This window comes from Mugil cephalus, chromosome 2 (assembly GCF_022458985.1).
Source record: "Mugil cephalus isolate CIBA_MC_2020 chromosome 2, CIBA_Mcephalus_1.1, whole genome shotgun sequence".
In the NCBI taxonomy this organism is placed as follows: Eukaryota; Metazoa; Chordata; class Actinopteri; order Mugiliformes; family Mugilidae; genus Mugil; species Mugil cephalus.
The window spans coordinates 22,851,073-22,878,948 of NC_061771.1; the positions used below are offsets into that span (position 1 = coordinate 22,851,073).

At 45.3% G+C, this 27,876-nt stretch overlaps 1 protein-coding gene across 11 annotated transcripts in view; it reads left to right on the forward strand.

Annotated features, from left to right (window-relative positions):
• adgrl3.1 (adhesion G protein-coupled receptor L3.1) overlaps positions 1 to 27,876 on the forward strand; it is a 137,469-nt gene that overhangs the window by 102,633 nt on the left and 6,960 nt on the right. For 6 of the 11 annotated variants that reach the window (XM_047577675.1, XM_047577679.1, XM_047577680.1 and 3 more), the window contains 10 exons: positions 1,637 to 1,759; positions 1,953 to 2,158; positions 5,317 to 5,493; positions 6,450 to 6,659; positions 10,324 to 10,544; positions 13,772 to 13,838; positions 15,708 to 15,799; positions 18,801 to 18,969; positions 23,234 to 23,413; positions 23,981 to 24,074. In XM_047577675.1, the coding sequence (XP_047433631.1) occupies positions 1,637 to 1,759; positions 1,953 to 2,158; positions 5,317 to 5,493; positions 6,450 to 6,659; positions 10,324 to 10,544; positions 13,772 to 13,838; positions 15,708 to 15,799; positions 18,801 to 18,969; positions 23,234 to 23,413; positions 23,981 to 24,074 (1,539 nt within the window). The remainder of the gene's footprint in view (positions 1 to 1,636; positions 1,760 to 1,952; positions 2,159 to 5,316; positions 5,494 to 6,449; positions 6,660 to 10,323; positions 10,545 to 13,771; positions 13,839 to 15,707; positions 15,800 to 18,800; positions 18,970 to 23,233; positions 23,414 to 23,980; positions 24,075 to 27,876) is intronic. The other 5 variants (XM_047577678.1, XM_047577681.1, XM_047577683.1 and 2 more) reach the window with 1 other exon arrangement.

Here is a 27,876-nt window from a genome sequence, read left to right on the forward strand (position 1 = left end):
CATTTCCTAGTGATGTTTGATACCGCCAGTAATCACCGATACCCAACTGGTATCGGCGATACTGATACTTTGTGTAAATACACACTAATGCAGTGGTCTTCAGGGATTAAGTAGGGACCCCCTACCTACTATATGTGTAATATATTAAACTCAGACTAGTACAAATTATAAATATACATTATTATTATCATTCTGTGTTCAATATTAAGCTATGCATTGATTCAAATATTCATTTTTCATCAAATATTCTTTATTTCTAGTGACATGCATTTTGGCCTCAGATAGCTTCTGTTATCTTAGGGGCGAGTCCTACTATGTACAAGAAGCTTAGTGTGGTGCTCTGAGGTTGAGTGAAGTGTCTTCTTCCTCCATTTATCCCTTTACCAAAATGTATTGGATTCATGTTAATGTCTAATTAAAGAAATTTTAATTTGTAGAGGAAATTTAAAAAAAAAAATATATATATAAAAAAATATCTAATCAACCAAAAATTTTGCGACCCCCTGTTGAAGACCTACGCCCTAATGTGTCTGGTAAACCTAAAAAAAGTAGTGGATTTCACATCATAAAGAATGCAAGACATCAGAGTAATTATTTATTTATTTTAAACCAGTATATTATAGTATATAATGTAGTAAGTATATTGAGGTAGTGGCCTCATTTACTATACAGCCGAGATGATACAAGAACAGAAAAACCAAACAGAGAACACAGTCATACAAAATGACATATATATATCTATTAAAAAAATGTCTAATCACTTAAACATTTTGTGACCCCCTCACAGTACCTCTGCAGACCCCCTGTTGACAACCTATGTTTTAGAGCATAAAAATCTGGTATCGGTAGTATCGATATTCCAGTATCGATCCGCACGTCACTCCCACTTCCTCTCTCCTACACTTTCCAGCCTTTGAGCCCCATCTCTTGTGCACCGTTCAAGGACGCAGTCACTCCACTCCGCTCCTCTAAACACATCCGCTCATTACCCACCTCGCCCATTCGCTCCAACCTCTCGCCCTTTTTTCTTTTCACTTTCTTCCAAACACTTCTCCCTGACCTCTTCACCCCCTCCTTCCCTTCCCTCACCTCACTCCACCTCCTCCTCCACTCTCATTTCCATCCGAGTTGTCCTTGTTTGATGGGAGGTGGGGGGGTTGTTTTTCTACCGTGAAAGAAGCCGCCTGAATCACCAAATCACTCAGAAGCACAAGGTAGCGATACACCAAAGGTATAATTAGTCCTTAATTGGATACTTCATCCAATACTTTACATGGACGCAATCGGGAATGTGCTAACGAACCGGGATGGTGAAATTAGATTCTCACAATACAAGAGAGGCAGGATAATCCACCTCAATGAGCCCGGACCTGTTGCCTGGAGACATTGTTACTTTTTTTAGTAAAAGAAAAAAAATCACATTATTTCACTTTGATTCCTATCAGTTTTTTTTTTTTCCTTTTTTCATTTTCTTTGTTTAAGAGGAGCCAGAAACTGCTTCGAGATTTGTGCCTGTGTTCAGCCGTGAAGCACTTAGCGAGAAAACACGGTTATTACAAGAGTGCGCAAAACCAAATTTGATGTAATGTGCTACGCTGTGAATCGACATCGGGGGTTTTGTTCTGTGTGCCCGCAGAGCTGGAAGTAGCCCGGCTCAGCACGGACGGGAACCTCGCAGACCTCACGTTCCCTCAGACGGAGCAACATGGAAACTCCATCCAGCTGTCAGCCAGCACTCTCAAGCAGCACGGCAGGAACGGTACGCCATAAAATCTCACGCCCTCTCCTCACGCTTTCTCCGCGTCCGACTCGCACGCCGTGCTTGTCTTTCCCCGAGATCTGTTGTTTCCCCCCCCACCGCCTCGCATCCACTCTTTTGTAGCTGTCATCACAGTTTAAGCCAACAATCATCAGCGGCGCGCCCCCCTTTTTTTTTTTATTTCTCCTCACAGGCGAGATCAGGATGGCGTTCGTCCTGTACAAGAACCTGGGCGCCTACCTGTCCACGGAGAACGCCACCGTTAGGCTGGGCGGCGAGGCGGTCTACCCGAATTACTCCGTCATCGTCAACTCCCCGGTCATCACGGCGTCCATTAACAAGGAGAGCAACAAGGTTTACCTGTCCGAGCCTGTGGTCTTCACTGTCAAACACCTGCAGGTAAGTGAAGTGCACGGTGAGGGATGGAGCTTTTTTGGACACAAGGGGGAAAGAAAAAAAAAAAAGAAGAAGAAATGTGCTCGGTGTGAGATGATGAGACAGAAGCAGAGGCTAAAAGACAAAGCTACTAGACAAAGCTTTACGTTCCCTGGGCAATACACCGGTCAGCCACAACATTATGATCACTGACCCTGGCATTCATGTGGATGTTACTTAGACGTGTGCCACCCACCTGGACCAGACCGGGCACCCCCACCCCCATAGGAACAAGACTCCTCGAGGGCAGCAACCATCTCCAGCAGACAAGTTTTCCAAAAAGAAACATACACAGAGCCGTGTATTAGACAGACTCTGGCCAACTCAAATCATAGGCGCCATGCTACATGCATCGGAGGGAAGATTCTACAGTGTAGCCCTATGGGGTAGATGTGTTGACATAGATGTCTTATTTTCACCATTAACGAGACTATAAATGTTACTGCCAACTCCTGTCAATATGTAAAAGGGCCTTATTTAAATATCGTCTACTTACTTTAAATATCTTGTGAGCCTGTAAAATGTTTTGTAGCCCAATCACCTCATCAGTCATGGAGCTGTGTTTACCTTCTCCTCAGTCTCTGTGGTCATCCATCGATGTTAAACGTTTGAAATTACTCAGAAAAATTATAAATACTCAGAAATTGTGAAAATCAAAGTAGTCTTGCTGCTATTTAGTATTATTATATCAGTAGCACGTAATTAGCTGTAATAACTTAGTAGTACCTAAGGCAAAGTTACTTAAATTTGTCTATCTACATGGACATAGATTACATGCACACGTGGGTTTCACAGTAGATATGATGGTAGCTGCTATTTTCTAAGCCTTTATTCTAGATAACTAGCTAGCATAAGTCTAGCATAAGACTTGGTTAACATCAAACTTCATTCATTTGTAAAGGTGTGTTGGACGTTATTGAGATTAAGGTTCACATTAATGATGTTATGACTTTATTTGCCCTATATAAAGTCTTAACAAACATCAAATAGAGACATTGACATTTACCTCATATAATAAGGAGAAATCATTTGACATCCAGTTTTTCCTTTTAATCTTCTGCTCCCATAACTTTCTCCGTTTTTGTTCACAGGGGAAACGTTGGATTTTCCCCCTTGTTTCCCTGATCCTGTGGCATATTTTAACTTTTAATCCAGTTTTATTCGATATTATTGCCACTTCTCTAAGGGTGAATATTGGTTAGATGTATCTAACATGATCTATGGCTATGGATATATGGCTCTGGTGCTGACCTGGCCTCCAAATTCACCAAACTGATCAAGTATCTGTGGGATGATCCACAGAGGCTCCTCCCCTCAACCCATAGGACTCAAAGGCTCCTATTAACAACATTGTGTTGTCAGGCACCACAGGACACCCTCAAAAGACCCATGTCCATCCTCTGATGAGTCACAACTGTTTTGGTGGCACAAGGGAGACGTACACAGTATTAGGAAGGTGGTCATAATGTTATGCCTGATTGGTGTATAAGGTTATTGCAGCCAAAAAAAAAAAAAAAACTCAAAAACACGTATTTAATTTCACATGTGTTTCATAAACACGTACTGCAGCTACTTACTAACCGGACATTTTTCTCAGTTTATTTACAAATCCTAGCCTAAGCCGTTCCAGCCACAACTACTAAAACAATACGACATTATAGAGAAAACCCAGGATCCCTCTTGAGCAAACACTGTCTTGGCAGCAGTGGGGAGGGAGAGAAAAAAAAAAGTCTCTTTTAACAGGAAGAATCCTCAGACAGAACCAGGCTCAGGGCAGCAGACTCCACCAGTCGGGGCGAGAGGAGAGAAGAGCGAGAAAAAAACCCAAAAAAAAAGATAAGTGTGGAGAAACAATAAACAGTGTGCAGGTTAAACGCGGATCAGAAACATGCAGCACTGGAGCTGGAGATACCTGCTGGAAAGAATAAGTGAGGGGAGGGAAAGAGAGAGAGAGAGCACGGAGGGGAAGAAGCAGAGTTTACTGACTTGATGTTCTTTGTTTGGAAATATCGGCCTCAGAGCTGAATGTCATCACGGGTCTGAAAGAACCTTGTTCAGGCATTAGTCAATGGCATCATGCTCTATTCTTAAATCCTGGTTTTAAGTACTAGGGGAAACATAAATTGGAGACACTTAAAAAAAAAAAAAAAAAAAAAGAAAATCTAATCCTTCAATTTTTTACTTTTTTACTCGGTGCCAGACTGAATGTTTAGTTCTTCAGCCTCAGCTTAAAAAGACCTTGGTCGCAGCTTTAAAAAAGAATAAAATGTTAAGTGTTCCATCATTTATGGCCGGCGTTTAAAGATCTGAAAGTCTTTTGAAGACTTGCGAACCACTCTGACAAGACACGGCTCAGCTGCCTCCGACTCGCCCCGGATGACACTCGGCGAGAGCAGCTCTCGCATTCTCACAGCTTCGCCGACTCGAATTCCACGTCTCCCCATAAGGTTTAAATTTAGGGGGTGTTATTTTATTTTTTTTATTTTTATTTTTTGTGTGTGTGTGCGAGTCTGTGTGTGTGTGTGCGTTTCCCGTCCAACAAACAAGCCCTCATCCAGCTGGTGATCCAGCTTGTTGGCAGCGGAAAATAGCCTCGACTGTTTTCCCTTGCTCTTTTTTTTTTTTTTTTTTTTTTTTTTTTGGGAGTATCTTTACAAACCTAACACGCACACGCAGCTTCATCAGTTTACACAACACGAGCGGCTCCTCCACTCCACAATCTCGCGCAACAAGCGCGGACGCAGCACTGTCACCTCCTGCCATGGCTCCGTGTTTATTTGTTGCACCCTCTCGCATTCTGTCCCTTCTGTTTGTTGTTTTGTTGTTGTTGTGTGTGTTTGACTCCCTCGCTGCGTTTCCTCCTCTTTTTTTTTTTTTTCCCAACAGTTCCATCCCACCATTTTCTCACTTACTTATTTATTCATTTTTATTTTTTTTTTTAGCTTTCCAGCCCGTCCATGCTTCTGCCTCCCACCTCTCCACGAACCGAGTGTCTGTTCGTCTCCGGCTTCCTGTCCTACTAACCCATCCTGCTGTTTGTCTCTCGGATTCTTCCTGTCTGCTTTTGCTCAATCGCACTTTCTTTCTTCTCTCCCTCTCTCTCTCTCTTTCTGTTCCTCCAGCAATCGGAAAAGAATTTCAATCCCAACTGTTCGTTCTGGAGCTACTCCAAGCGCACCATGACGGGATTCTGGTCCACGCAGGACTGTCGTCTGCTGGCCACCAACCGCACACACACCAGCTGCTCCTGCACCCACCTCACCAGCTTCGCGGTGCTCATGGCCCACGTCGAGGTCAAGGTAGGTAGGCACCGAGGGGGGGGAGGGGGGAGGGCAATATCAAAGGGTCGGTTATTCATCATTTCGGTCAGCTGGCAAGCCGGTCAAAAAAAAAAAAGAAAAAGGAAAGGGAAGAAAGAGATGAACACTACAACATCTGGAAAACAAATTTCGAACTCTCCGGAGTTCGAGTAATCAGTCTTGGCTTGGGGGGAAAACATTTGCGATTGATTTGTCAAGCCTTGTGATGACACGGCCCGATGCAAAAAAAAAAAAAAAAGTGCTCTCCAGACAGTGAAGTTTGTGAAGGGATGGGAAAAGCGTGAGTTTGTTAAAAGGCGACGCTTTTATTTTGAAATCCTGGAGCCGCAGTGGGTGGGGGGATAAACGGGCATCATTGTCCCGTGCGCGTGTGGGATAAGTGCTCTTTTGTTGCTTTAAGATTCTCTTCTTTCGCAAAGCGGATCTCTCAGCTCTGTGGACGTTGTGCGACACCCATCCCCCCCCACCCCCCATTCCCCCCCGCCTCATTCCCTCCGGACCCGAGGATGTGTGTTACTTCTAAAGGGGTCATGGTCAGAGCCGGCTCGGCCGCCCCGTCTGAACAACACAGTGTGAGGGTTTTGAGCAGTAGATCCATCACAGCGGCGCTGTGTTGAACATTGCTCTGCCTGCCAGGTTGCGGGACACTGATGGATAGAGCCGGCACACCTGTGCAACGCGGCGTAACGCCGTGGCCCTGAACACACCGCCAGCACACTCGCATCAGCCGGGGCGGGGCGGGGACTCTGTGTGTCTGTTCCCGCAGTATGCTTCATCCAACAACAATATGACTCATGTGTTTCTTTTCTTTTTTTTTTTCTTTTTTGTCCGCAAACCAAGGCTAAACATGGCTACGGTAGCTGTAGAATATTATCGAAACGCGCGCTCAGGCTTTTCTCCCCTTTTCTTTCTTTCTTTCCGGCGCCGCCCCGCAGATAGCGGACAGCATGCACGACGTGCTCCTGGACGTCATCACGTGGGTGGGGATCCTGCTGTCGCTGGTTTGCCTCCTCATCTGCATCTTCACCTTTTGCTTCTTCCGCGGCCTGCAGAGCGACCGCAACACCATCCACAAGAACCTCTGCATCAGCCTCTTCATCGCCGAGTCGCTGTTCCTGGTCGGCATCAACAAGGCCGACCAGCCGGTAAGAGCGTGGCCGTGTGTGTGTGTGTGTGTGTGTGTGCGTGTGTGTGTGTGTGTGTTAACTCATGTCGCAGCCTCGGCGTAACAGTCCACTAATCAATACCAGCACAATACAAGTAAAAATGTTTGCTTCATGAATAAGAAATAACACATTGATTCAAGGGCCACATGCTGCGTCTCCCCGGAATAAATCAGAAACAGGCTTTTTTTTTTTTTTTTTTTTTCCGGGTGGCTGTTTAAACAAACCACATCTTTGTATCCAGACCAGACTGGAATTACGTTACTTGCTTTCTCATAAATCACGGAGGGGATTTACTGGCATTGTCTTTTGCCGCACATGCTCAGTTTTTTTTTTTTTTCACGCCGTCGTCACCGCGTTGAGACGTGACCTCAGATTAACGGCGTCGCAAGTTTGCAGCTGAATTACAGCGAAGGCCGGGGTCACGTGCTTCTCCAGCGGCACCGCGGCTTAAATGTTACAACCGCGCGGGATCCAGAGGAGCTAATTCTGATCCGTTACCACTCAGCGTAATAACGACTTACTGCTATATGAAGTTCAGGGGTGTTAAAGCCACTGTGTTTGATTTGCGGCGGCGTCGGTGATGTCAGGGCCGCGCTTCAGGCTTCTTTTAGTCCTTTAACCTTCTTCAAAGCACAAAGCCCGCATGAGGCAGATTTATAAAACAAAGCAAAAAAAAAAAAAAAAAAAAAGTGTTCACTCTGCATTCAACCATTTGTACCAGGGTGCTATTTGAGTCAAAACCGAGCCCTCATGTCTCGCATGAGAATATAAATACGAGGTGAACTGCAGGAGTCTGAACAGAAAGTGAAGACTTTGATTTTGAAGTGTTTATGTTGGCGTGGTGTCACTTTTTTTTTTTTTTTTTTTTTTTTTATTGTGCCCTGTTTTTTCTTAATAAAAGATTTTTGCTATTTAGTCAGCTATCGTCAAGTACCTCTGAGACTGATTAGACCAGAATATGTTTATGGTGGAGACATTGCTGTTCAGACCAGGTTTTTTTTTTAAGTATTATTATTTTATTTATTTATTTTATTGTTTTTCAATTGAATGCAGTGATTCATTTTCATTTTAAACAGTTAAAAGCGCTAATGAATGCGGCATACTTCCACAAAGGCAAAGTTTATCAGTGAAATTAGGCTAGAGAAACTTTACTCGTTAATGGGTCACTTTGGAACGTTTGAGAAAAACAAATCCGTCGTCAAGTGAATTGGTCCTTCAATAGTTGTGAGGCAATTTTCACATAATCACCAAAGCAACCGGTTTCACCCCAGAGTCATCCCTAATGGTGTGAAGCCCAGCTTTGCTTTGACTCAGTCATGAGGGACCACACGGTCTCCACTCCAGTCACAGCCTGTGTCGTACACCGATCAGGCATAACATTATGACCACCTTCCTAATATTGTGTAGTTCTCCCTTATGCCTCCAGAACAGTTGTAACTCATCAGAGAGTGGACGTCTGAGGGTGTCCTGTAGTGTCTGGAGACAGAATGTTGTTAACGGGGGACTTTGAGGGGAGGGGCTTCTGTGGATCATCCCACTGATACTTGATCAGTTTGGGATCTAGTGAAATTTGAGGCCGGGTGACAGGTAACATCACTACATGTAGGTTGGTCCAAGTGTTTCCCAGTAGAATAATGTATTTTCACAAGTCATTCACTTCTCCTGTGGTCATAATGTTGTGGCTGATCAGTATATACTCTATAGCAATGGTCTTCAACGTTTTTCAGGCCAAGGACCCCAAACTGATGGGAGAGATTAAGTAGGGACCCTATAAGTATTCTATATTAAACTCAGCCTAGTACGATTTATTACTATTTGTAATTATGTTAGATTCATGTTCATGTGTATTCAAAGAAATTTAAATTTGCAGCGGAAAATAAAAAAACAAAACAAAAAAAGATACATGAAAAATGTCCCTGCAGTACCTCTGCGGACCCCCCAGGGGTCACAGACCCCCTGTTGCAGACCTGTGCTCTATAGGGTCACCCCTCAGTGTAGCGCTCACGACTCCTGACTTTAAACTTCATGTAAATGAATGTGATACGTCGCGTTTCGACAGCGGCGCTCGTGCGTTTCTCTTTGTTTGCGCGTGTTGCCGTGGCGGCGTTTTTACTGCGTGCGCGTGCCCTCCCTCCCTCCCCCTCCCCTCCTCCGTGCGCGCGGCGCTCCGCCGTTAATTACCGGTGACTATTCGTGACCCCCATTAACATCTTCCAGCGTCACTTAGCTCGCAGCGCGGTTAAGCCGGTAACTCCGGCGGGAAAACGAAAATGACTTTGCATAAGCAGCCACTTTTCTATACCTGCCTGTGTGGTTGCGCGATGAAAGCTACACGGCGCCATCATTAGAGATGGAAATGAGCGACTCCCTCGCCCCCTAAACTCATTGTCTCTCAGACATTAGGTGGATTCTCTCTGTCTGTGTCTGTCTGTTAGCTCTTCCATTCACCGCTTCAGGAGTGACTCTTTAGATTAGAGCGTCGCCGTGAACCCGACGAGCCCGGTCTCACCTCGTTCGCTGCTCGCCTTCTTCTCCTGAGCGCCCCTCTTTTCTTCCCAACGCGTTGCCTAAATTATAAATGTGGTTTCTTCTCCCCCTTTTTAATTCTCCTTCTCCTCACCTTTTGCTCTCCGGGGACGGGGTTTTCTGTTATCATCTACCCCTGGAACTCCTCCGCGCCTCTTTCATCCGTCACCATTCGCCGGCTACTAACAATCCCATTTGAAATCCGCACGCCGCGAATGTATAATCACAGGGTCGGCGCAGACGGATTCAAACACTATCGCTCCTGTTTGGTTTTTGATAATTACCGTTTTGCGAGGGACTAAATTAACAGCGGTATTTTGATTACGTGCGCGCTCCATTGAACGCCCGAGAAATTGTACCGCTCGCTCTCCGAAGTTTTTTTTTTTTTTTTTTTTCAAAGCTTTAAAAAGACTAATTTAATTTTTCTTTTCGTCTACGCCGCTGAGTCATTTTCATTTCGCAGCCGTTCCTTATTACTTTCTGCTATTTTGTTCACATTTTGTTTTGCCGAGTAATTTCGCTCTCCCCTTCGCCTCCGCCAGCCCGACGCCGCGCTCCTTCCTTGTGGTGTTTTTTTTTTTTTTTTTTTGTTCTCCCCGGCCTCCGTTGGAAGTGCTTGACTACAGTACTTCAGCGAGGAGTGCGGTCAATCAGCCACACCAGCTCGGCACTTCTGTTTTCTATTTTATCTTCTTAGATGTCTCAGATCGTAGACAGCGAGCAAAGCGTGAACGGGGCTCGGCTAACGTTGGAGTGATTTCGAGTCCTTCTGTCGTCCCAAATTGCCACATTACGACCACGATTGTGAGCTCCTTTCGCCGCGTCCTCTCCCTTATGCCGTCCGTCCTGGTGCTGGCCGTCCAATTTTTAATCCCTGACATTTTCTTCCTTATGTAAAATGTGATAAATTAGTACGTTCTAAATCTGACTCATACCCTTATCGCCTGCAGTATTTGCAACTTTTTCCCCCCTCCCACTTTCTAACTAATCAGCACAAGTGTCCTCCAGATTAAATATTTCCTGAGAATTCTTTATTTTTTTTTTTCTTCTGTGAAGCGCTACTGTATTTTTAAATCCTCTCAATCTTTTCTGCCCCCCCCCCCCCCCCCCCCACCAGATTGTCTGCGCAGTCTTCGCGGCCTTGCTCCACTTCTTCTTCTTGGCAGCCTTCACCTGGATGTTCCTGGAAGGGGTGCAGCTCTACATCATGCTGGTGGAGGTGTTCGAGAGCGAACACTCCAGGACTAAGTACTTCTACCTGGCGGGATACGGAGTGCCCGCTGTCATAGTGGCCGTCTCGGCCGCGGTGGACTACAGGAGCTACGGCACCGACCGAGTGTAAGGAGGGTGGCGGAGGACGCGTCGCGTGGAGGGAAGGATGGATGACGGGGCACGGGGGGAGGGAGGAGGGGAGGGAGGAAGAGGGAGGGAGGGAGGCTGGAGTGCCTGCTGTCATTTTGGCTGCGTCTGCCACATTGGGCTCTACAAGCTGTGGCACTTCTCAAGAGTCAATACAGAGAGGCTGAGAGTGGGGGGGGTGGGGGGAGGTAGGGGAAGCATGGAGGATGCACCACAGAGTGCCTGCATGAGCGCAACAGCGACAATGTGTGAATATGGAAGGATTTAACAGGCGGCATGGAAGGTGGGGGGGGTGGGGGGGAAAAAAGAAGTGGTTTGAGCGTGAGAAGAGAGGCATGTGGAAGCCAGTGATGGAGTAGTACTGTCAGGACGTGCACACATCGTTGTGCGTTCCCCTCTCTGGAGGGAAATGCGGCGCGGTGAAGGATGAGGACGTACATTAAAAGCAAAAGCTAACACATTCGCGCACGCTTGACTCGTCCCCGCCCCGGGATACGGGGCTGAATCCGAGACAAGGCGGCCGGCATCTCGTTTCTGGGAAATGTATGCAAAACAGGGCGACCCGCGGACGCGCGGGAGTCAACATAATAATAACGGTTTCACTCGCTCGGCCGGTCTGCGCCGCGTTCGGGCTCCGGAAAGGGGACGTAATTTCATCCGTGCGGCGCGGTGTTTCCCCCGCCGTTATATTACGTGTCCCAGCTGTCATGTCATTGGCTCGTTTTCGGACAGTGGGAGGAAGAGTAGTCAGAAAGAACATGCACACATCTGATTTGAGGAATGTCGCTTCTGTTTCTACATAATAGGTGTTCAACAGGGGGTCCGCGACCCCTAGGGGGACCGCGGAGGTACTGCAGGGGGGTCGCACAGTTTTTGGTTGATTAGACAATTTTTTATATTTTTTTTAATTTCCCCCGACAAATTTGAATGTCTTTAAATGTAGATTGACCTGAATCCAGCATATTTTAGTAAAGGGATAAGGGATAGCTCAATATTGAATGCAAAATCATAATAATTTATAAACAGCACTAGGCCAAGTTTAGAACATATATCAGTCAAACAGACTTTATTCATAGAGCGCTTTTCATACATAAAAAAAGCACAAAGTGCTTTACATTAAAGACAAACACCCCTAACTCCCACACACGCATACTCCCCAAGCCCGTAAACCGAGGGGACACTCTGCAGTGCATAAAATGATTACAACCCAAGTACATATGACCCACTATATATGGCCTCGACCCGTCCTACTTTTCTTTGACTGCGTGAAGCGGGTGAAGTGCACATTAACAGTCTCGTCCCCCAATTGCTTATAAATGAGCAGCTTCGTATAGAACGCGGAAAGCGGCGGGAAGCTAAAGCGCCTTTAAATGATTCACGCGCTATCAGACGCTCACATTCGCCACCGCTTCGGAGACCTTTTGTGGTTCAGGCCTCACGCCTTTTCCGACGGCCGCACGTCACCTCGCGGAGTTTCAAAGGCGAGGGAAGGGGTCGTATTTAGTTGCGTTTAACCGTCAAGCCGCACCGGATTAATATTTCATTCGGAGGGACGGGGGCGGAGCGATCATTTAAACATGAGAGTCTGAATGTGGAGCTCTAGATGAATAATCAAAGTGAATGCCATTAGCTAGCAGACTTGAGACAAAAGCTGCGGTTTAACACCCCTCCCCCTCATAAAAACGTACAATAATGTAGGAGAGTAGAGTAGAACACCTCGCACAAATTAAGTGTAAGAGATTTACACCATCAAAAAATAGCCTTTTATTAATATTGCACCCAAACAGTAAATCCTCTTCCCTTTTTTAATGGCCCTTGTGGATTTGGAAAGTAATTGACACTTTTTTCTGCAAAGTACTTTTCATTAAATGCAGAAACTGGCTTACGTGACTCATTTGTCAGTCTAGACTTGAAAATAACGCCGCTTTTCTTTTTTTTTTTTTTTTCTTTTTTCTGACATAACACATTGAGACAAAAACCCTCTGAAAATACCATGTGCCATCCCCGCTGTGTCACCTTGTCACGTAACGGCCCTATCCTTCCCCCGTATTAGCCGGTGGCACTGAATCTCATTCAGGTCCCATAATGAAGGAGGCTATGACTTAGCAAAGGAGCCCTAATGGAGGATACTATGACACAGTCAGGGACCCATAATGGAGGGCTCTCTAATGTGGTGGAAATTGAAAGATTAATAATTCAAAAGCAGCTGGTCATGAATCAGTTGGCCATTTTGCTCCAGCGGTTTTTTTTTCTCTGGCACCTTATTCTGCAACCGGTTGGGTCTGACCTCGGTGGAGGGCACACTGGAGGGAGGTTTTTTTATTTATTTATTTATTTTTTTTCCTCCCCCCTAGTTGCAGCAATTGATGAGTGAAGATGTTTTGGGGCTACTATAATTTAGCATGCGGCAGTATATCTTTTACTACCAAAGCTAACCCTGTGGTCAGAAATGACTGCCTCTCGCGTGTGTGTGTGTGTGTGTGTGTGTGTGTGTGTGTGTGTGTGTGTATATACGTGTGGTTATATGCCTTCATGCGTGTCCTCTGTCCCTGGATGTGCGGTTGCGTGTTTGTGCGCGTAGATTATGCGTCCCTCCTCTCTCCTTTAACCTCACCGCAGCCGTTCCCAGACTCCATAAATAGCCCGGCATGAGGACTGCGTCCATAACTCAGTATTCAAATGAACGCGGCCGTGTCGTATTTTGTATGGCTGCAGGATGTGGCCGCGTCATATATCGGCGCCCTGAGGGGGAAGTAAAGGTTTATTTATCACAGGTGCTCATCCCTCGCCCCCCCCTCCCCCCCCCTCGCGCGTCTGCGCGTGATGTATGTTTGAAGTGCGTTGAAGTCTATTTTCCCTCCATCCTGCTGCACCTTTCTGACTCTTCCTCATTTCTTTGACTCTTTCGCTCACCCCGCGTACCTTTCGTCCTACCCCCTGTCGCGTCGCGTTTGATTTACTGTACATTATGTAAACAAGCGCTGGGCTCTTTTAAGTTTGCTTACCGTGTGGGGGTTGTGTGTTTGTGACTGTTATCCATGTCCCGTCCTCTACATCTCCATCTGGGGCTGGAGCATGTTTTTTTTTCTTTTTTTTTTTTAAATCCCCTATGCGACTTTCTCCTGTTCCTGTTCCCTCTTCTCATGCGTGATGTCTCTCTCCGCCTCCTCCTTACTCTCCTGTTTTCTCCGTGTCCCTGTCTCTAGGTGCTGGCTGCGACTGGATACGTACTTCATCTGGAGCTTCATAGGCCCTGCAACCCTCATCATTATGGTGAGATATACACGCATGCATGCTCAGCCTCCAACTTGACGTGGCGTCACGTGCACCGAGTAGAATGGCTGCCATGTCAGCGACGGGTTACATGAAGGTGTTTGTTAATCTGGTGCGAGGTTTGCCTCAGCTCCTCGGTGCGCTGCACATTTGAAGGAACTCTCTATGTCAATTTAATCATTCTCAGTCGTGGGTTAACTCTCGAGTGAGGGGACGTAGAAGCTGCGTGTCACATAGATTATGATGAGAGCTTGACTACTTACACTGATCAGCCACATCATTATGACCACCGTCAGGAGAAGTGAATAACATTGACTGTTTTGTGACGAGTCAATGATCTTAAAGGTCCCGTATTGTTATTTCTAACATTAACATGTGTCCCCAGAGCCGGAGTATGAGGCCCCAGAAGTGAAAAGATTCTGTCACTTCCCTCACTTGCTTGCTCCACTTTTCAGCAAATGTGCTGCTCAAACAGGCGTATCTGAGATTTTTCCCTACTTGACATCATGCGGGGAAATTATCGCTCCCTCTGGTAGTGGATCCTGGCTCTGACCCGCCCCCGGGATGAACGAGCCCTCTACAATTACAGAGCTGGCGCCATTTTTTCTCCTTGCAAACACACATGGCAGAGGTACGAGCAGGTACCAATTAACCTTCCAGTTAGCGGGAGCTAGCGTTAGCTATATGCTAATAACTGTAACAACACATACAAACAAACTAAGTATTCAGTCACGATATTTTTGACTAACTGGAACAAGAGCATCTCTAACACCCGTAGTCATAAACCCACCGTAAACATGAGCGCATGGTAACGCCAGCGAAATCCGCATCCTCTCCCCGGGAGGGGCGTGGACAGAAACAGCTCATTAGCATTTAAAGGTACAGACACAGAAGCAGCCTGTTCTCAGTAGAGCTCACTAGAGCCAGTTTTTGGCTGGGTTATGTTTCTGGACCTCTGACACCTGTATAATATGGGGCCCTTTAACATGTACCACCCACCTGGACCAGACCAGACACCCCCACCCCACAGCTATGACACTCTTTGATGGCAGTAGGCCTCCCCAGTATAACGCAGTGGTCATAATGTTACGCCTGATCGGCGTAAATTGCTCTGAGCGTCTCAAATGAGGAACCAAAGTCGTTCTTTTCCTTCTTCCTCCTAACTAAACAGTGAAAAAGGGGGAACACAGGCTGCCAGAGAGTCCGACCATTGTTCTTGCATTGCTTTCAAAGAGCAGCGCAATGAACGTTGTTCTGTAAGTCAGCAAGCTGTTCCGAGTACAGGCAACCCACCTCCCTTTCCGCAAGTAAACAGAGACAGAAATAGAGTTAGATGACTCGGCAGACGCACAGACAGCAAAAGGAAAAATAGAAAAGGCGGCGTTTGATACAGAGGAAATGAAAGCCACGGGACGCGTTCCCAGTTGCTCTGTACTCATTTCAGAAATGTCAGGTGGGCCGTCGCTGATGTAACCGGGGCTGCAGAGGGGCATCGGCGCAGGTGAGACCGCCGCTCTCACGGTCGCCGGTGACATACGCGGCCACCGAGACCCTGACAGGCGTTAGGAAAACAAGCCCATCTACTGTATGCGTTAGCGGACCAATCAAAAAGACAGCGCTTGTGAGAATTGGGTTTCTATTGTAACAATGATCCTCAATGGATGTAATGACTGCTGCATTTTTCCCTGATGCCCCACTCGCCGTATTTGGAGCACATAAAAGGGACTGTTGATTGTGGGCCGATACCGCGTCCCCGAGCCAATTACAGCCGGAGGGGGAAAAAATGAAATGATACGCGCCGCGGTGACATTGTGTCTTTAATTAGTCTCATCGCTGCAGAATATTAACTTGTATGTCTGTGTGTTTCAGCTGAATGTAATCTTCCTCGGTATCGCTCTTTATAAGATGTTCCATCACACAGCCATTCTCAAACCAGACTCCGGGTGTCTGGACAACATCAAGTAAGTTCCTCCGTACAAACCAGGCAGTCATCTCACCGGTGCACTCAGGTTTGAAAGCAAGTGTAATTATGCATAATTATGTGAATGAAATAAGCTGTAGAGTCTGACATTTTGGAGAAAAAAAAATGTCTTATGTCTGTGCAGTAAATGCAAAATGTCGCTGCAGTCAGTAGAGGTTTAGCTTTGCTAATCAAGAAGATCGGAAACACGGAGAAGGCAGCTTGTCCGTCTAAGATAAACCTGCACTCAACCTCTGAGTTCATCTTCTCAGACTGTCAATTGTTTTTCCACGCTTTCCAGATGTGTTTGAAATGTCTATACAGCCGTCAAGGGCGAGAGACAAATAACGTCCTGATTCTGTTTTAATGGCGCCGTTAAACAAACATCAACTGTTTTGGTTTTGAAGATGATTTTGGGTAATGACCGTGAAAAAAATGAATTGGGAGATGGAGATTGGGGTGGGAGTTTAGGATTTTGGGGGTTTTTCCCTTAGTTTCAGCTTTATTTTGTGGATAAAGTACCAATTGGTTTACTTTTTAATACTTTAATACTTTTTTAAATACTTTATGGAAAGTATTTAAAAGGATTAAAAAAGGGGAAAATCACAACTATTATCTACTGTAGAAGCTCTGAGGAACTTGTGGAAAGAACTTGCATGACAGTGGCAAATTAGGCCACACCCCCATTTGGTGAATACAAATCCCCCGTAGTCAGTGTTTATTTTACATAGAAAAACTTGCCCCTAGTGGCCATTTGAGGAACTGCTATTTTTGTCTTCATCTGCCTCAAAGCAAATTCACTAACCTTAAAAATGTGGTTCCAGAATAAGAGACCATGGACTTCACCTCTATATAACAGGTTACTTAGTGGACATTACTTTGCCTTAGAGCAAAGAAAGACATTTGAAGAGTTTGAGGGATTGATGAGATTGGCAGAGTAGCTCACCTCTTCGACCTCTTCAAATGTTTATTTTTCGTGTCACCATTCTCTGCAAGAACATATTCCCCAAAATGTTGGACCTGTTCGTTTAAATGACTAAATGTTTGTTAGACTTTTTTTTTGTTTTGTTTACCTAGCATGAAGCACATTTCTCCATTTTGAAATGCACTGCATCCATCATATCATTATTCACAGTCACGTCCGTGTTACTCTCACAGGCCTCAGAGGATGTCACTGAAATATGACTTCATTTCCTTTGAATACTGAAACTCTGCTAAGCCACCTAAACGGGAATTAGTATTTCCTTGTTCCAGTCCAGCTAGAGACATTAAAAAAAAAAAAAAAAAAAGTCTCGGTGTAATTCAGAAAACATGCCACGGCTTGGAGCGCGTCGCCTTCACCGAGTTCAGAATTACTAATGTAAACCGCAGAGTGACATTCCTCCAGTTATCATTTAAATATTATTGCCAGTGTCGTGACAGCAGTTTCTGAAGCTGCGTCTGAAACTAAAATAAAAACCAGCTGATGTGCGCTTTCAGTGCGGTTTCGGAGGGAATGTGATGTAAAAAAAAAAAGAAAGAAAGAAAGAAAGAAAAAAAAACCTGATGAGAGATGAGAAAGCTGGCTGTGTTCTGATCTGTTTCGCTTCATTAGTTATGTCTCATTGTGGGTTCATTTACTCGTTAATTACCTTCATGCCCTTTTTGTCTTATTTTTTTTCTTCCTTTTGTTTTCTGTCTCCTTCATTCCAAGCCATCATAAGTTATCTTTGTTGTGGATTGGCTTCGGTAAGGCCACTCTTCAGTCACTTTTTTTTTTTTTTTTTGTCCTCCCAGAGACACTTGTGTGCTTGTTTGTTTTGCTGTCTGTCTTATTTGCCCGTAGAACCTGGCTAGAGTCCGTGCATACGCTTCAATTAAACGTTGACCTGCCTTGTAAAACAGATTTCTTGTTCACGTTTGATTTGTGAGGTTCCACAACCTAAAGACCCAATGAGCTATTGAAATATGATAATGGTGATTTGTGAATTCGTGGAGGGGTGGGGGCATGATACATGGGAGCAGTGGAGGGGAGAGGGGAGACGGTGGGATGGGAGAGAAAGAGGTGACTGTACCCTTTATTGAAGAGGGTCGTCAGACGAGCTTTATTGGAGGTTCTGTCTCGCCTGAACGGTGCCACAGAGGGCAGCGTCGAATCAATCACCCCAGTCTCACTCACTTACCCTCCTCCTCCGTCTCTCTTCCTTCTTCATGACTCTCCTAATATCTCCCCCTCCGTATTTTTCCTCCCTCCGTCCGTCCTCCCTCTTTCTTTGTCTCTGTCCCTCGCATTAGAGGTGATCACTGCCCAGTCAGCCAATCAAATTAACGGCCATCATCGCGGCCGCGGCAGGCCCCAAAACTGTGACCTTTAGTGGGAAATGTCATTTATAATGGCTGTTATGTCCCTCTACTTACTGCCCTGTGAGGCCGACCCACACGGACACACACACACACACACACACACACACACACTCGGGCACGGGCTTACAATGCAGACACATGCCTCGACATGACCAAACTCCGATGACATTTGGCCTTTATGACTCACTACTTCGTAGCCTTTGTTGGGAGCGAAAGGTTCGCAGCCTTCAAAACTTTTTATTAAATTTAATTCCTTTTAACGGTTATAGTCGCGGCCGCGCTAACGGACACCGGGGCCCACTTCTGCCTGCGAAAATGTTTGGCTCCAACCCGGGAAACGTACGATGCAGCGGGCTCGTCTTTCTCGACGCCGGCCGCTGACATCAGCTAATTTATAACCTTCCCTCCGTCTCTTGAGATCCGAGTGGGAAGATCCACCCTGGCTCCCTCGTCTCTTCCCCTTTTTGTAAGACTATAATTCTTTTCAGCAGAACCCCTACTGTTTTCTCCATCACCCTGCACACAGTGTTGGAGCTCCCCCCCCGTCACCCTTTTCTCCCGCTTCACGCTTCCGTGTGCATTTGTTTTTTTCTGATCCGGCAAAATAAGTTTTAATTGTAACAGATTCTCTCTTTTAATTATGTGGTTTTCCCTCGTAGGTCTTGGGTGATCGGGGCCATAGCCCTGCTGTGTCTGCTGGGGCTGACCTGGGCTTTCGGCCTCATGTACATCAACGAGAGCACCGTGATCATGGCGTACCTTTTCACCATCTTCAACTCCCTGCAGGGCATGTTCATCTTCATCTTCCACTGCATACTGCAGAAAAAGGTGAGCGAGCCGAAGCCGGGCGGGCGCAGATAGACGAGCTGACAGGCGGGCGAGCGCGAAACTCATGCGCGCGCGTGCGTGTGCTAGCGACGATCAGCGGGGACACCGCAAATATCTGCAGAGCTGTCACAGGTTTGATTGGTCATTCGGTTTCCCCCTGCTAGGCTGCTAGATTCTCTTCTTTTTTTTTCTCCCCCGTTTTGCTAACTCACACACGCTGCGTCTGTCTTTCACTTTCGTCTGCTTTGCCAAGTGGCAGCGGCTAACAAGGCGAGTTGCGAGTCTTACGACGTGACTTACGACGTGAGCAGCGAATACGTTTTTTTTTTTATTATGGGACAGGAAATGACGGTTCGTTTATTAAAAAACTTCTATGATTGACACTTGAAGAGTGATGCCTAAGCCAGGTTAAAAAAGGGCTAAAAAATGTATCACTACAAATTTTGCCATTCTGACAATAAAAACCATGATAAAAATATTCCAATTCCCATCCATGTTTCTGACTCAATCAGGCGTTTCATTCTGTCTTAAGAGTTCTAAGATTATAAGATTAGAGTCAAATAAGCTGCTTAACTACAGGTTTAAGTAGGAAGTTGTAGAGAAACTGTAGTGACTAATCAAACAAGTCTTTAATAGAGGGTTTGCACTGACGTCACTGCCGCCTGGGGCCACGCCCCCCTGAGTGGGAAAAACATGGTGAAATGTATGAGTAAATACAGCGAGAACGGGAAAAAAGTGGATTATCAGATCAAATTAAGGACAACTGGACTCGACAATGATCCATACGAACTAGTATGGATTTGGAAAAGGGAATTAACCTTAGTTTCAGTTAGTTGAAGTTAGTTTTAGGTCGTTTTAGTAATGATAAATGTAGCTAAATAAAACATGCTAATGCTAAGAGAGAGAATGATCATTTATTGTTTATTGTTGAAACTGAAATAGTTACTACAACAGTGACAAACATATCTGACAGCCCTCCAGAACATAACTAAAGTAGTAACTTAATGTTCTATCTGTCCATCGTTTGCTTTGCATATCGTATGGCAATATATATTTTTTTATTATAATTATTATTTATTTTTAATTTACCATAACCAGACATCTGGAAAGAAATCCGGGGACATTTCCAGCATAAGATAAAAAAAAAAGAATTAAATGTTTTCAAGATGAAATGAAGAAACAGGGACAATTACGATTTCATTTATTTTGACACATCTATTTATATTTTAACTGTTATGTCGGTAATGTCAATAGTAGCACGACCAACTACCGTAATAAATGTTGTAGGAAACTGCATGCAACTTTTTTTTTTTTTTTCTCATTCATAAAATGCTAAAATCAGGAACAGGTCATCCAAAACGTCTACGTCTGGTCACCTTAATTTACCGGAGGATGTGGTTGCTCTTGTCGTGGTGGAATAAATTTGTGTTGCTATCCTTTTCTTTTATGTAAACATATGGGACAAGCTTGTTCCACATCCACCTTATGAAATCTGAACCAGCTCCATATTACTGTTGAGGAGCCTTGTTTAGCCATTAGCTGCCAGTGAGCTACAGCAGCTGTTTTTGGCGTATATCGCGTAGTTAGAAACACTTTGGGTGATTTTAGTGATTTAATACAGAACTTTTTCAAAATCAACACACAGGTTTGTTTTTAAATCCCATTTTCATCTTAAAGGACAACATCTGAAAACATATATGTTTTGGGTTTGGTTAGCTTAAAGGATTGTTAGCATTTATGAGACACATGTATTCCTTTTTTTTTTTTTTAGTTATATGTGGCTTCCAGGAAGAGCCTACACATCCTGGGATATTTTTACTGTACTCCCACACACTGTCAGTGCCTGGGAGAACAGAAGAGGAGGAAGATATGGGAAGAGAATTCATCCAAATGCTTAATACTCTCATCTGGCTGCCGTCCCGCCGAGAGATTTCTAGTTTTTTTAAGTGTGTGACCACCAAACAAGTGCGGCGCGTACCCGTGCGCGTGCTGCGCTTAGGTATGTGTTAGGCCGCGGGGTCAGGCATCCTGAGAGATGTCCTCAGAACGGGGCCGAGGGGTTTTCTTTGGCAGCGGCCCAACGCGGTTTCTCCCGAGATGCATGGAGCAACTCAACGCGCAGCTGTTCAAACAGAGCATGTGGCAATACACGTCTGCCAGTCCAACAAGCTTGTTAAAAAGCAATTACGCTCTTATTTGTTCTAACTTGATTGGGATCTAAATGCAGATGTTCAGTGTGTGCGAGTCTCATCATATGTCTCCCGGAGGAATGTGTCCGTTTCACTGCGTATGTGGCGTTTAGGATTCGGGATGTCGGCGAGGGAAAGTTTACGAAGTTAATCTTTTAACGTCTGAATTTTACGGGTTTCGCTCGAGGATTTTTGAGTGAAAGAAGCGTCTGATGGTTTTGATGTCATCTTGGAAAGGATAACTCAAAGAGTTTCCAACCACGGCTGGCTTGATTTTTTCTGTGTATTTGAGTGTAAGTGATTGATAGGGACGCCAGAACTTTTCAAAACTTTGCAAGTTTCGTGAACTATCGCGCAAGAACGGCACAACAGGCATCTTAAAAACTGCCAAAACATAACCCCGAGGGGAATTCAGCTATCATCATCAAAGCACATCTCAGAAACCTCTTGTTTTTGCTGCGGATTGACTCGGTGGATGCTACGTACCGGTGGCTTTCTGAGCGTCTGTTTTTTTTTTTTTTTCTGTTATCCTGACACGCTTTTGTGTGTACTGATCAATAAAATGGTCAACACAATAATTTCAGCTAATGGCTTTCCATCCATTCTTTCATTTTTCCACTCTTGCAGCAGCCCCCGTTTTTTTTTTTTCTTCATGTAAAAGCTTTTCGGTGTAAGACGTATACTTGTGTTTGACTGGGGATTGTCATCCCAGTCAAAATAATTACGGCAAACACAATGGTCGGCCTGGTGCAGTGCGTACGGGCGGGAGAGCTCTCATCCATTTGCTGCTGTGGCACCAGATACAACTTGAGCGCGTCCGCACAGGCTGCGAGAGCTTCACAGAGTTATGGAACTTTTGTTTTCCCCCACACTTCGTACACATTCAAACATACGCTTTTTTTTGTTGTTTTGTTTTTCCCTTTTAAAGCATCTTTTAGAAGTCAGTAGTGTTGCTCACCTTGACTCACTTTCACATCGTTGCTATGCTGCAGCAGCATAGCGATACCGTTACTCGAGTGAAACATCTGCTGCACGCCAGACGCACTCGCGTCTCCGTCGGAATCCTTTCCGTAATGTTGTCAGTCACTTATAATAACCGTCAGAAGCCGTTTTAGGTAAAGCGTGACGCACACTCCGCAAAGGCAAAGATTAACAGTGAGGAAATCAAGCTGGAGAAACCTCATTTGTTAATTGGTCGCTTTGAGAAAAACAAATGCATCATCAAGTGAGTTGGTAATGCAACTTGAATCTTTTTTTTTCTTTTTTTTTTTTTACTAGACAAATTGTGAGGCATATTTTTACATAACTGCAAATAGTTTCATCAGAGTCATCCCTTAATGGTGTGAAGCCAAAACCCCCCACTCCTATCACAGAACGTGACTCATCAGAGATTGGACACGGGCCTTCTGACGGTGCCCTGTGGTGTCTGGTACCAGAGTGTAGTCAGTGGGGGCGGATCATCCCATGGATGCTTGATCAGTTTGGGATCACACACCTAGTGCTGTTCTTCATTTTTTTTTTTCCTCAACCATTTTTGTGCATGTGTCAGGCAGCGGGGGGGGGGGCTGCTGCCATCGAGGAGTGTCATCACTAAGGGCCAGGGGGTTGCCTGGTCTGGTCTGGGTGGGTGGGACTATTAATCTTCTGCATGCAAACGTGAAGGACGCACACAAGGTTACACTTTTACCACTGCTGAGGAAATCAGACCACTGTCTGATCCCGCTCCAACCTCACTACAGGTCACTGTTTGCAAGGCAACCTATGACCAGAAGATACGTAAGGAAGTGGTCGTCTGAGGCAGAGGAAGCTCAGTTTGGGATCGAGGGGATTTGTCGGGCTGCGTCCTGCTGGGGGTGGGTTTACCTGGTCTGATCTAGGTGAATGAACGCCAGGACGCTGAGTAGTCACGGGACGGTCAACTTTATTTACTTCTCCTGCCGGTGGTCATAATGTTGTGGCTGATTGGCGTCGACTCCAAGTCTAGTCGTGCCGTTCTCAGCCGATAACAAGATTTGCATCCCTGTTTGTACCCCCTATCCTAATCTCAACGCCCGCGTGTGTGACCATCTGCACAGGTGCGCAAGGAGTACGGCAAATGCCTGCGCACGCACTGCTGCAGCGGCAAGAGCGTGGAGACCTCCATCTCCTCCTCCAGTAAGACCACCACCTCACGGACCCCGGGCCGCTACTCCACAGGCTCACAGGTGAGCTTACCTGCCTGCACACCCGGACGCTACAGCACAGCAGACTCTCAGGTGAGGCCGGGGCGCGCCATGATGGCTTTGGGTTATCGCCGCTCACTTTCAACTAGTCTTAAAAAAAAAAAAAAATAGACAAACATTTTTTTTTTTTAAATTGTAGGCGGGTCTTACAGCACAATTCCTTTTGAACTGATGTGAATATATATTAATATATTGTTGAATAGCGTTAATTGTAAAATCATTTGTTGAAAGTGAGATATCCCAAACCCTGACGTATGCAGATTATTTGGCTGACACACAGGTACGCGCTGTTTAAATGACACTGATGCACGATTACTTCCTCCTACCCCTTTTTCTCTCTTATTGGTTGTTACTTTGCCTTTTTTTTCTCTCCTCCTTCACTGCCTCTCCCGCACTAATTGCTCATTATTTTGCTCATCATATTCCACGTGCACCATTCTTACCATCTCTCCCTTCCTCTCTTGTCATCCCGTCTATTCTCCCCCCGTCCCGTCCCCCTCGTCTCCCCTTTTCGTTATCACTCCTTATTTTCGTCCCTGTCCGCACCTTCTCCCCCCGTCTGTCGCTTCCTCTCCTCCTCCCTTTTTGTCCCGCGCGCAGAGCCGCATCAGGCGCATGTGGAACGACACCGTGAGGAAGCAGGAGTCCTCCTTCATCACCGGGGACATCAACAGCTCGGCCACGCTGAACAGAGGTAACCGCAGGACGCCCGCCGTTCACATCCCCGTCACTGTCACTGTGTCTTTGTTAATGCCGGGAGGCTTCGGTGGCGGCGCGCGTTTGTCGTTTTGGCAAAGTGGTGGGAGTCCGGACTTCTGATGGCGATGTTGTGTTCTCGAGGAGGCGTGGATTAGGAGAACAGAGTGGAGATGTCGCGGGGCCGCTTTTTTTTTTTTTTTTTTTGCTTCAAAGGCCGACTTTACGGGAAGGGAGAGGTTGGGGCAGACCTGTCGAAACTGTAACGTCAGCCGGTTTGAGGTCCTATTGTAGTGTAAACCCACAGAGTGCAGAGCTAAGGGCTTTTTTTTTTTCTCCCCCTCCCGAGAACAGATGTGTTTTGAAGCATTCTGTTGAGTAATCCTTTAATTTACACTGTGTTAAAGTCTCTGACACCTTTACTTTTATGCAGTTGTGCCATTACCAGCCGAACGTAGTGTACTTTAAAGTACGACCTACTTCTAGAAACGTACAGAATCGCAGAGCAAAGCCGCGCGGGGTAATTCGCTCGAGAATCTATAAATTCAGCCCCGTCTTGTCTTATTAGAGCGAGGCCGCTATTAAGGCTGAGTTCGGCGTCTTTCCGCCGGATTCAGAGCTCTGTACCGCTGCCCCTCCGGACCGAGACACTGTAATGGACTGTGGGAACGTGTCATTGAGTATGGCTGTCTAAGGGCCGGGGTAATGAGGGCATAGACACCCGAACGGCCCGACAGTTTGACACGCGCGCACACACTCATTGGAATGCGTGCTGCCATTTGTTAGTCTCCGAGTTGAGGTGTGGCCCTCGGTTTCTTCAGGCCACTAATAAGCTGTTAGCATGACAGATTGATACTAAAGCAGACACGGTGTGTGTCAGCGCTTGAATTATCACACACTTAGTGAGGCAGTGCTTAAGATACCCCCACGTCCTCCTCCACCTCCTCCTCCTCCTCCTCCTTCCCTCACACTTTAAAGTGTGCTGCACAGAGCTTTCTCAGAGCCAGTAGCTTTCCAAATAACTCCACACAGTGACTTTGTGATTAAGGGTGGAGTGGCCTAATTTGGATAACCACATGCGGGTCTTACTTGTTGAGCTTAGAGGGGAGTGTCGTGCCTCCTCTTGTTTGGGCTCTAACAGCGTTCTGTAAACAATAAGGAGGAGAGGCAGCAGTTCACTTAAGCCAATTAAGTCAATTAAGCCAATTTGGGAAGGGGAGGCGCTAACCTAGGACCAAATTGGGCTTAACACAATCAAACCAACCAAACCAAATGAAAATCAGGATTCGTCGAAGCTGCAGGCAAATCTGATTAGTTTCTCAAATCTTTAAGGACAGCTGTGTTTGCATAATAGAGACGATATTTATGAAATTTCGATAAAGTACACTTTGTACGTGTTTCCACTGAAAGGTGTTTTGAGTTGTAACTCTGAGCACGCTGTATTTAAATTACCGTAACTCACAGTGGTTTGTGCTATTGACAAAAGTCAGTGTTGCTGAACACTGGGAAGTTGTGCTTTTGTCTGGAAGACCTTGGTGACATCTCAAGGGGAGAACTAACTTTTTACCAACAGATTCCTCCAAACAACTCTCTCTTCTTAGGGGTCTCTGGTCTGACAGCAGCGGTGCGTCATCATTACCGTAATGGCAGCTGTTTTTCCAGAAAGCGCAACTTCCCAGTGTTTAGCCACACTTTGAATTTATTTTTTTATTTTTTTATGCGCAGGTGGATGTTTAGGTAAATTGTTGAGGTAAATTCTCATTCTCATGGCGCCAGATGGATTATCTCCAGTGACACTGATGATGAGCAGTTGCACTTTTGCGATAAACTTTTATATATCGATACGTCTGAAAAACCACCTCATGAGAGCACAAAAAGTGTTTTTGTGATATTTACTGATAGTTTTTCAAAATGTAGCCGTTTCCATTACCTGTTGCGATATTTGGCTTTTGCACATTTCTAGGGGTAAAGGAAACGCAGCGGCTGTCACCAACCGAACTGCATAAAGACGTAAAAGTGTCAACATCTACGAAGCTATGTGGCTTTAAAAACAAACAAACAAAAAAAAAGCCTCTCAGTTTTCTCCTTCATGCTTTCTGAAATGGAAGTAGAGTGGAAGTTTTGCAAATTAGAATCCCGATGTGCTTCTTAACACTGCCGGCTGATACTATGTTGCATAAATTGTTTCACCGTTTTGTTTTTGGCGTGATAGTCAATGTGTGTTAAACGAGGTGAAACGCGCCTTCCTCTACTTTCTCTTAAACAACGTCAGCCCCTTAGCAGCGAGAAAACAGTGACAGTAAGCTGACACCGTTTCCTTGGTGACGCCCGCCCCTGTGAGTTTTGTCAGTCAAACACACTTGACTTGAGTAATGGCAGCAGCAGCTGGCAGTGACACAATAAGAGCCGAGGAAGGCAGTCGTATGTAATATGGAAATGGTTCTGCTGAGTCCACTGTCAAATAGACAGCGCGCAGCTGCGTATCATATGAACTCTGAAAAAAAAAAAAAAAAAGAAACATCTGTTTTGAAGTTAGAGACTCGAGCACTGGAAACAATTGACATTTGTCCCATTTTAGTGAAATGTTGTTAAGAAGGATTTTCTGCGAACTTTCCTTTTTCATTAAGCGAAACATAAAATACTGTTATTCATAAGAAGAAATATTTGTTTATCTTGGTGCGTCTCGGTGTTGTATCAGACACAGACTCACACTGTCTCCTGTCAAGACTCTTGAAGCCATCAGAATCGGTCGGCTTTCTTCTTTCTGAGCTCATCATCTGTGACAGCTGTGATTCTCGACAGTTTGACAGATTCCCTCCTTTGTTAAAACATCACGAGACACTGTGAACTCGTTTTTAGGCGTTGTGACTTTATGTTGAACAGGGAGGAAAACTGGAGCAAGTTAAGGGCTGCAAAAAAAAAAAAAAAAAAAACACCCGCTAACTTAGCAAGTGTGTAGTCGCTGTTCCCAGAGCTTAAAGAGACTGATGTCACCACCAAGGTCATGACACACGGCCGTAACACACCTACATCACACAACGTGTGACTCACGGTGGGGTCGTGAGCCAGCATCTGCATACGGAAATCAACGTAATTGCAGATAATAGGAGTGTAATGTGTTAGCTACAGTTTTAATAATATTATTGATGGTTTGCAGCAATAGAGATGAGATATGCATCGATTGTCTACTTCTTTCCACATCATTATGCCTCACTGCTAATAAGGAGAGATTTGGGTATTTGTAGGATACCTGACTTGAGCATGTTAAGTTTATTCCACTCGATACTTGTGCTGAACTACATCTCAAATTACTTTTCAGGTAAAGATTTTATTTGGACAACCAGATTCAAGTTCATTTACTGTCAAGCCGGTGTGCTACAAAGAAGTGGATCATTTATATCGTGCATTTGTTTAGCATTTGTCTTTATTAAAAAATAATATAAGGAAACACTGTGGACACTCTTTGCTACCGAGAGAATACGTGGAGGGTCCAAATTTACAGCACCACACATATAAGACAGTCACAGAGGGGAGTAAGTACAGTAAGTCTAATAACTTCAGATCCTACAGTCAGTGACAGCTGTCGGATGTGACCATAGACTGTATATAAATATGGACACCACGTCCCCACTTCCTTGCATTAACTGTCACTATTTACCTGGGAATCTTGCCCACAATTTCGCACTCGCTTTTTCATTTAATTAATGTGAAATTTTTTTCTCAACTCTCACAGTCCTACATGACCGCTTTATGGAGCGGTTGGCATGGCAACTGGCACTGATCATCGGTCACATCCTGTT